Genomic DNA, 9,154 nt, shown 5'->3' with positions numbered 1-9,154 from the left:
TAGGGGGAAAAACTTGCTAGCCCCTCCAGCCTCTCCTCCCCAACTTCCCTTACACTCTGGCTCCAGCCATAGCTAGGCCCAAAACTGCTTCCGCTATTTTTGACTGGTGGGGGGGGCTAGGGCCAGGAAGCCACCACTGCTGTCTTCCCCAGAGCCAGAACCAGAGACAGCCAAAACTCCTCCAAAGATAAGTGGCAGAGGAAGAGGTGTGGGGGAGATGAAACACATAAATGGTGGGGTAAGGGGCAGGAGGCAGAAAGCTGGGGGCAAGGGGTGAGGGGGCAGGCACTATGGGGGGCAAATGGCAGAGGGGACAGGGAGAAGGGCAGCAAGCACAGCAGGCAAGGGGGCAAAGAATAAGGGGCAAGGGGCAGGATTTGGCCCCTTGCCCGCTGCCAGTGCTTTCTCTGCCATAGTTGTGGGAGGGGGGTGAATTTAAGATAACTTTCCACTAATTCAAGTCTAGATATGGAAAATTTTAATAAATTAATAATTTTCCATGTCTAGAATCTGCTTTGTGGGAGGGCAGGTCATCTTAAATTCAAAGTTGTCTTGGATTCAGGTAAATGTGGTAAGTAAGTCAAACATAAACGCTGCTGTGGGTACTTTTAAATGGCTTTAACTCTCAGCCTAGATTTATGTTATCATAGTCTACTTATAGGAATAATTGGACCAGATGCAATTCTCTTAAGACTTACAAAGCGTGAGGAGTTGTCATTTCTCACAGTCTTGGCATTGCCAAAGGCCTCCAGCAGAGGGTTGGCACTGATAATTTGATCTTCAAGGGTCCCCTGCAAAACAATTGTTATTGTCAAATTTCTTTGTAAATCACGTGTTAAAACAAATGGAGCATTTAATCGCATCTCCAAAACCTCACGTGCAGTTTGCCGGCCTGCTGCGGCTGCTCTTCCTTTTTCTTTTCCCCACTAGCTGCAATTGTTGCAAAGTACTGGATGACACGCTTCGTGTTCACAGTCTTTCCTGCACCAGATTCTCCACTGTCAAGCAAAACAAAGCAGCAGAGAACACAGTCAGCCAGCTCATCTGGCTGCAGGTGGCAAAACAAAGATTGACCAGAGCAAAGGAGTTGACCTACGTGATCAAGATGGACTGATTCTCCCGATCTGTGAAGGAGAAAAAAATAAAGGTGACTTTTAATATTGTTTCTGAGCACCACGGAACTGATAAAAACTGTGAAATGTATGAGAGATCAATAGAGCGCGTCACAGGATACGTCAGCTTCAGGTCAACTTATATAACCATTTCCATCTCACAGAATTCTCTTTTAATGAAAGTGGCTTACATCTCCACGCAACAAATGGGTAGTACAGAACAATGATTCTATCTTCAACTTATGACATTTTTATGAGATCAGTTCAAAAAGCACGTGTGTGTGTGTGTGTGTGTGTGTGTGTGTGTGTGTGTGTGTAGTCCTACTCCTGGCATAGTGGGTTGAAGAATTCTGGTAGGCAAGTATTAACTATATGTAAAGTGCAAAGCAAGGGATTTTCTTTGGATATTTTCACACTTCTCTTTTCTGAGTCCACCTACAGTCAGAATGTGCAGAGCCAGATGCACAAAAGCAGTACTTTTTCATAACTATCCTTCTGAATTGCAAACAGACCTTGGTTTAGATTCCTGTTGAAATACTAAGACAATTCTAAATGTGGAATTGATGTTGGGTTCAGGATCAGTTTTGGTTTGGATGAATCCCTGATACTTCTGATGCAGTTTGCACATTACTTGCCTTGAACTTTGTTTATGACTTTAACTGTAACCTCATTTCCTTGCAAGGACACCGCTTCTCCTGGTACTATGTAATCACCTCTAAGGAGACTGAGTTACTCACCAGTTAACATGGACTGATAGGCATTGTCAGAGATGGAGAAGATGTGGGGAGGGGCTTCTTGACGCTTTTTCCCCCTGTATGCCATGACCACCTCTGGGTTGTACACTGGCAGCCACTTGTAGGGGTTGACAGTGACACAGAAGAGACCAGAGTAGGTCTGTAAAAATAATACAGTTGTCTTAATATGACTATTATAGGCATATTAGAAACTGAAAAGCAAAGTTTAAACAAGTGCCTTCCTACCTGTGGAGCAATCCCACATGAAAACGCTCTGAAGATAGGAGCAACTCAGGCTCACGTCATAGCAAAGACAACTAAACACAGCAGGCACTTGAATTCCAAAAGATGCCCTTTCCCCTGTTTCTGCATCTGATTATTTCCAGTTACTGAGGAGAAGGGCTGGCCTTAGCAACAGGGACATGCCATACATTTTGGAGGAAAAGGGAAGGGAGATTGCTCTAATCCTAGTTACACAATAAAATCACATCCTACTTGGCTAGCAAACCATCAGAGAAAATGCTGAGACTGCATTTCATCTGCACCATGAGCTACAGCAGTCATCCATCCAGAAAACATGGCTTCGTCTTTCATGGGAGTACAAAAGCCTCTCCCTCAACTCCCCACAACATAAATCTCTCATAAAGTTGTAAAGAGAGTCAGAGAGGAGCATCCATGAAAAAGGGAGGAGAAGACACAATAAGAACAGTATCAGCAGAGGGATGAGAGGGGGTCAGTATCATAAAGGGACACAAGGGGGCTGAGTAGGGCTGGACTAACTGTTTAGTGGGCCCGATGCAAAATAGTGGGCCCCAGGCCCATCTAGACCCCCACCCCCCGGCACTGCCGCCCACAGGGAACAGGGCTTGCTTGGAGCCGCTGCTAGGAAGCAGCCACCATGGCAGCAAGTCCAGAGGAGGGGAGGGGAGGGGAGGGGAAGGGAAGAGAGGCGGGTGGGGCCATTTGCGCCGCTGCAGCGGGGGGAAGGATGGGGGCTTCCCCGCAGCTCAGGGCCCAAGGCATGTGCCTAGTTTGCCTTTGTGTTAATCTAGCCCTGGTGATGAGATGACACACAATGAAGGAAGGATTTAGTAAGTAACAGGGAAGGAAAGTGAAATGTCAATAGGTAAAGGGAAGAGAGAGGGGGAAGGAAAAGAAGGGGGAAAGACATGAATGGAGGGGTCAGAGACTGAGGAAGCATCTGGAAGGAGAAAAAACCAAAGAGCCAGGAAGTGGCAGAGAGAGACTGACGGATGACCTTCAGTCCAAAAAGGCAGCGAATTTCTGCTATAGCCTGCACTTACGTAGATCATCCAGGCTGCATAACGCTCTTTGAGGTTATACAGGACAGCAGGTTCATGGAGATGGGTCATCATAGCCATGTCCTCAATTTTATCATACTTGGGAGGGTTCATTGAGAAGATTTGATCATCCTTAACGGTGAGACTCTGTGAAGGCAATTAAAAAAAACAGTTTGTCTCAGTTAAGAGCACAGGGGAGGAACACAATGATACTCTTTGCTCCTTGTGTTTACTCACTTCTCCCTTTTCTGTCTTGACTGTGACCTTCCCTCCTTCCCTGCTCTGGATGCTGCCTTTCACATAGGATTCTTTAGCATGCGCCACAAAGACAGATGACTTGGCATCAAAAGGCTTGTTCTGGGCCTCAATTCTCTCCTTTTCTGACTTTCGGAGGTAAAGAGCAGCCGGCCCAAAGACGGCCATCTCGGCGTCCGAAGACATGGCTGCGGTTTATTTGGTGCAGTGACAGCAAACTGTAATGGGGGAAAATACATTATACTCATGGCTCAAGCCTAGAAATGTCAGAAACATTTGCATGCTGCTGCCTTATATTTCATCAGAATTCTGCTACCTCTGTTCCTTTCCTTGATTCAAGTGGCCCCTCACACTCCCATCTACTGCTCTCTAGAGTGGGCTCTTTCATTCATTTAAACTAATTAGGGGCTTTGCATGATAACCCCCTTATGTCTTTATTCTCTTTCCTTATATAGTTCTCTTTTCATTCCTTATTTCCATCTTACATAGTCAGATCTCTAAATCAAGTGCCGCTACTAGAGTTCCAGTGGGGAATGTTACTCCAACTATTATGGTTCCTGATTAGATTTCTAAATGAGGGACCTGGAGGAGTCAAGACTGTGACCAGTGATTAGGAAAGTCCTCTGATGTCTTCTCTCCTGTATTCCTGTTATATACTTCCCTTCATGTAGTTCTCATTCCAGTTATATACTAATGGCAGTTGGTGTGGGGTTTAAGATGAGTCAGATGCCACATTACATAATAAAGCCTTGATTCTCTGGTAAATTGAAATCTGCATCCCAGTCTAATTTAACCTTAGAGATTAAGCTACATAAAATTAAGGCTACTTTACTTCCTGGGTATGCCTATGCAGACAAACCCTTAATGCCATTCATTAAATTTTTCTGTGCAATAAGAGGTTAAATATCAAATATCAGATACCAAGCAATCATAATCAATGTTTTGAAGAGGAACCACTTTAAATTGCCAACCTCTTGCAGTGCAGCCCATGCACAAAATTCATTTTTTTTTCACAGTAGTCATAAATATCAGGGAATATAGTGATTGCCAATACTGCTCTTTAGAAATACCACACTAGAGAACTGTTTACTATCCCTAAGGAGTAGGCTATTCAGGCAGGCTCTTACCTTGTGATACCAGATGGATGGTGAGCAAGCTGGAATCTGGCCGTTACTGTAAAATAAAAATGGCAATTCCCTTCTTATTGCTGCACAAAACACCAGTGATGATTTATAAATACAAAATATCTATGTGACTTGAAAAACAAATTTTAAATCCCAGATGACCCAAGCAATCTCTCACGTGTATGAGAGTTAGAAGGAACAGGAATGTAATGGGATGTGTGGCATGCAGGGTGCTTGTCCCTTCCTGCAAGCCCTGGCACCCCCATTCACTTACCTTGGAACTTTCTGTGCAAAGACAGAACAGATTTTTCCCAGGGGAACTTTTATAGTGTCTGATCTACACATGCAAATGCCTCCTCCTCTTTCTTAGGTCAAACATTTTTGGCAAAGCATTGTTTGGCAAACTTAGAGCATGATTCCCATTCATGTAAGTCGTGGATATATTTAGAAATATTTGATGTCTTACTAGCTATGTGAATAAATCTCCTATAAATATTTTGACTAGGAATCTGAAAGGAAGAAGTACTGCCTCTTAGTTAGAATATGGTTGGCTTCTACTTCTGCCCCTGCTACTGTCTTGCTGTTTGACATACAAGATTGCCGTGTCTCAGACCTTTCTAGAGATCACAAGAGCAATTATTATTATTATAAAGTTAATTTGGCAACTGTGTCTGGGAATCCCACAATAATTCCAAATGGGAGAGAATTGGAACTGTCCTAAACCCTGAATGACAGAACTAAAAGGTGTATGGAGCAGAAGTGATATGGTAGGGAGCTGCAGGAGCTTCTGATTTGCAGCAAGTGTGCACTGTTGGGAACAGAGGAAAACGGAAGCTCTATAGATTGCAAACTGACAATGGAGCCCTACTCTCAGGATTTAGGACATTTGTATCTCCTTAAATTCAGGTTACATGGCTCCATGTAACCTGAATTTAAGGAGATACAAAGGTCCTGTGGGTCACAGCTCAGAATCAAGACCAGGGAGTTCAGGATAGAGGCTCTTGGAATTCTTTCAGGACATCAGTGGGATCCATGTGTGTATATTTATACTCCCAGAGCAAATCAGGGTGGCTCCTGGATACAACTGGGTAGAGATTTTTGATGAAATATTTGTTAACTTAAAAATGCAGTTTTGATCAGCCTGACATCTGTGGTGGCCTTAGGGTTGTTGTGGCCCTGGCAAGAGAGTTATTTGGGGCCCCTTAGAGGCTGAATTTTGATGCCCTATAAGGAAGTCAGACATTTTCAATTTCATTTTCCCCTATCCATGAAACTGCAATGAAAGTATCTAAATACAATATTGATAATACAAAGAAAGAGTTTTTTTAACATTGAGCTATATTCTAGGTTCATTGTAGGTTCAAAAATGTGGGGCCCCCTAAAGTGTAGGGTCCCAGGCCGTCACCCGATTTGCCCTTTCCTCAGGCTGCTACTGCTGACATTATTCCTCAATTTGGATTGAATTAGTTTAGATGTATAGAAATAAAGAAAATACATCAGAAATTTTGAAACTTGTTGACATTGACAAAAAGTCCCATTCAACTTTTCTAGACAAGCAGGAGAATTAGACACTAGTCAGAAAGGCTGCCTATACACATACTTGGGGGTGGGGTGCATTTAAATTGGAGTGGTTCCCAGAGACCTGCTCCAATTAAAACACTGAAGCCTCATGTGTATTAAGACACTGTGCATTTAAAATGGTTGTGGGATGCTTTAACTAAAGCTCATTTGATGACCTTTAGTTAAAATGCCCCGCAGTCATTTTTAAACCCACAGAGGCTTATATACATGAGGCTGCAGCAATGATGGTATGTTCTAATTAGAACGTGTTGGAGCAAGCGTATAGGCACACAATGATGACAAGGAAGAGAGGATGGTGCAGGTTAGCTGACAGACTGGTGTAAAGATTTTTACCTTGAACAGAGGTGACCTAGGTTCAAATAACATTGCTGTGAATCTGGAAGGGATGACTATCCTGTAACGTATGGAATCAGAAGGAAACCAAGCCTTCTTGTGCATCCATCCCCTTGCCTTCATTAAAAAACTAGCCAACTGCCCATCAAGAATGATGGGGGAGGGAGGGCAGATGGAGATGGAGTGCCACCACCCACCAACCCATGCTGTCACCACTCTGCCTCCAGCCCTGTGCACCCCCCCTTACCCCGCCCCTGGTCCACCCCGTGGTACTGCCACCTCCCAGGTGTGGTGGACGTGAGGAAGCTTGCAAGTGGTGGCTGCAGCCACAGCCACAGCCTCAGCCACCACCCAGCACCCCATGCTACCACTGCTGCACGTTCTGTGGCACACAAACCCCTCCCACATCTGGCTCCCCTCCCTCCTGGCTGTTCTCAGGGCCCAGCAGCAGCAGGGCACCACCACTGTTCTCCATCTCCCCTTCCTGCTTCCTTCCTCCCCTCCTCCCCACTGCCTCCCCCTTCCTGATGGCTTTTGTCAAGGCCTGGTGGCGGCAGTGGCAAATCCAGAGTGGGGGGGTGAGGCCAGCACCTCACTGCCTTCTCCAAGGAGCAGGACTAGGGCAGGGGTGAGGCCAGCAGCTCTGGCCTCACCTCCCTGCTTCATCCCCTCCATCATGGTGGCACTCCACCATCCCAGTCCCTCCCTGCCGTTGCCCGTCATGACTGACAGGGGGTAGGTGGAGATGGAGCACTACCACTCAGCACCCCATGGTGCCACCGCACTGCCTCTGGCCCCATGCATACCCCCACTCCCCATGTCCAACCCCATGTACCAGAGTGTGTGAGGGGTGAGGTCAGTGCTGCCTTGCCAGCACCCCATGCCACCACCTCCAAGGAGCAGGGCTAAGGGGGAGGAGGGAGTCCAGCGCTGCTGGCCTTGCACCCCCACTGTGGCCCCTCAGTCCCCTTTGTCATGGTGGCACTCCACCATGTGCATCTTTCTGTGCAGAGTACTCTGATTGGTTGTTTCTGTCAGCATTGTGATTGGCTGCCAAGACAACCAATAAGAGTGTGAATAAAGCATTACAGACAGATAGACAGACTAAGGCTTTTATTATATTAGAATTCTCAAAGATGAAACATGTAAGTACAGTAAAATCTCTGTTATCCAGCATCCCTGGGGTAAGGGGATTGCTGGTTATGTAAAAATTCCAGTTATCTGAAACCCCCAGCTGGGGTTTTTAGATAACGCTGAATGGAAGGCCTGGTGGGGAGGGGCACTGCGGGTAGTGCGGGGATTAAGGAATTTCTGGTTAGTTAAATGCCAGATAGTGGAGAATTTACTGTAATTTGATCTTAAAATAATACTTCCATTTTACTGAATTTAAAAACAATCAATTTGAGATTAGCCTAGGATAAAAGATCCAGGTCTTATTCCACCTATTAGATGCTTCCATAAACTCATAAGCCTATGGGTGTTCCTATTACCATTTAGGTTCCCAGAAAAAAGACCAAAAACATTAGCATACCTAATTTTGTAAAATGCAATCATGTTAGCCTTAAGACAGTCACAAAGTCTCGTTTCACTTTTACATTAACTATTTTTCAGGGAATCAAGCAGGGTGGAGTAGGATTGCACTAAAAGGTGGACTAGGATCTGGTCCAAAGCTTTGATTTTGATTTTTTATTTTGATTCAGCCACTGAGCCAAAAAGTCACTGATTTAGACAGTACTCCTTCTGGGGCTTCTCTCATTTGCAACAAACTGTTAGACATTCTGGCATCCTAAATTCACCAGATTGCAGAGTATGGGATCCACACCCTCCCTAACTATAAGATACCTCCCTTATCCCTGATTTCCTTGCACATCCTTACAAAACTCTAGGCACCTGGGAATTCCAAGCTGTTTTTTGATCTCTCTGCATCATAGGAATGGCATAAAGGGCCCAGAATGTAGCCAAGAACTAGCACTGACACTCACATTGGAATAGGGGGCAGATATAATTTCATGGAGTTTAGAGATAGAAGGGAATATTTGATCATTCAGTCTCACCTCCCAGTATATCATGGGCCATAGAATTTTACCCAGGGAGCGTCTTCATGTCACACTTTAATACACGTTACCCTAAGTTATTGCACATTAAGTGTTCATGTCTATACATGCACACCCTTAACGTGCATTAAAAATGGTGAATTTAGGCTATTCATGCCTAAATTTGATACCTGCAAATGAGAATAGTTAAAGCTCATTAATGCATGTGTAGATGCATTAAAGTGCATTAACACTGTGTATGTGTGGACTGACTTGGGCCTAACACAGTGTTAATGTGCTTTAACGCCTGCATATGTAGACCCCTGCCTAAACCTGCCTAATGTGCGTTAAGCTAATGTGCATTAAATTTATGTGTGCTTAAATGCATGTGTAGGCATGCCCCCAGTTACCCTATATCAAGCCTGAATCTTTTGGTTAGACCTAATCATTTTAGTCCTCAGGAGATTAAACTGCATGCTACAGGCAGAGAACAGGAGAGACCAGAGACCCACAAATATCTGAGGCCTAGTTAGCAGAAAATTGATTAGATGAAGTATTCCCAGAAAAATCCCAGCAAGCAAATGACATCTAGGCAACAGAGGAAGGCAAAAGTATAGATTATCATTCAGACTCTTGCATCTCTCCCTACTCATCTTTCTCTCTCACCAAAGAAACAAACCT

General features: G+C 44.7%; 1 protein-coding gene across 1 annotated transcript in view; it reads right to left on the bottom strand.

Moving 5' to 3' along the window:
* Positions 1-4,820, bottom strand: part of LOC102373694 (myosin-1B-like) — a gene marked incomplete at its 3' end in the record, with an annotated part of 31,429 nt that extends 26,609 nt beyond the window's left edge. Inside the window, exons 1-8 of the mRNA XM_006037644.3 lie at positions 4,801-4,820; positions 4,530-4,575; positions 3,385-3,620; positions 3,151-3,294; positions 1,850-2,006; positions 1,097-1,124; positions 878-998; positions 656-791 (exon numbers count right to left, since the gene is read on the bottom strand). Of these exons, the coding sequence (XP_006037706.1) occupies positions 656-791; positions 878-998; positions 1,097-1,124; positions 1,850-2,006; positions 3,151-3,294; positions 3,385-3,588 (790 nt within the window). The remainder of the gene's footprint in view (positions 1-655; positions 792-877; positions 999-1,096; positions 1,125-1,849; positions 2,007-3,150; positions 3,295-3,384; positions 3,621-4,529; positions 4,576-4,800) is intronic.
* Between the last annotated feature and the right edge of the window lie 4,334 nt (positions 4,821-9,154).

This window comes from Alligator sinensis, unplaced genomic scaffold (assembly GCF_000455745.1).
Source record: "Alligator sinensis unplaced genomic scaffold, ASM45574v1 scaffold942_1, whole genome shotgun sequence".
Classification (NCBI taxonomy): domain Eukaryota; kingdom Metazoa; phylum Chordata; order Crocodylia; family Alligatoridae; genus Alligator; species Alligator sinensis.
This window is presented reverse-complemented; position numbering and strand designations above follow the sequence as displayed.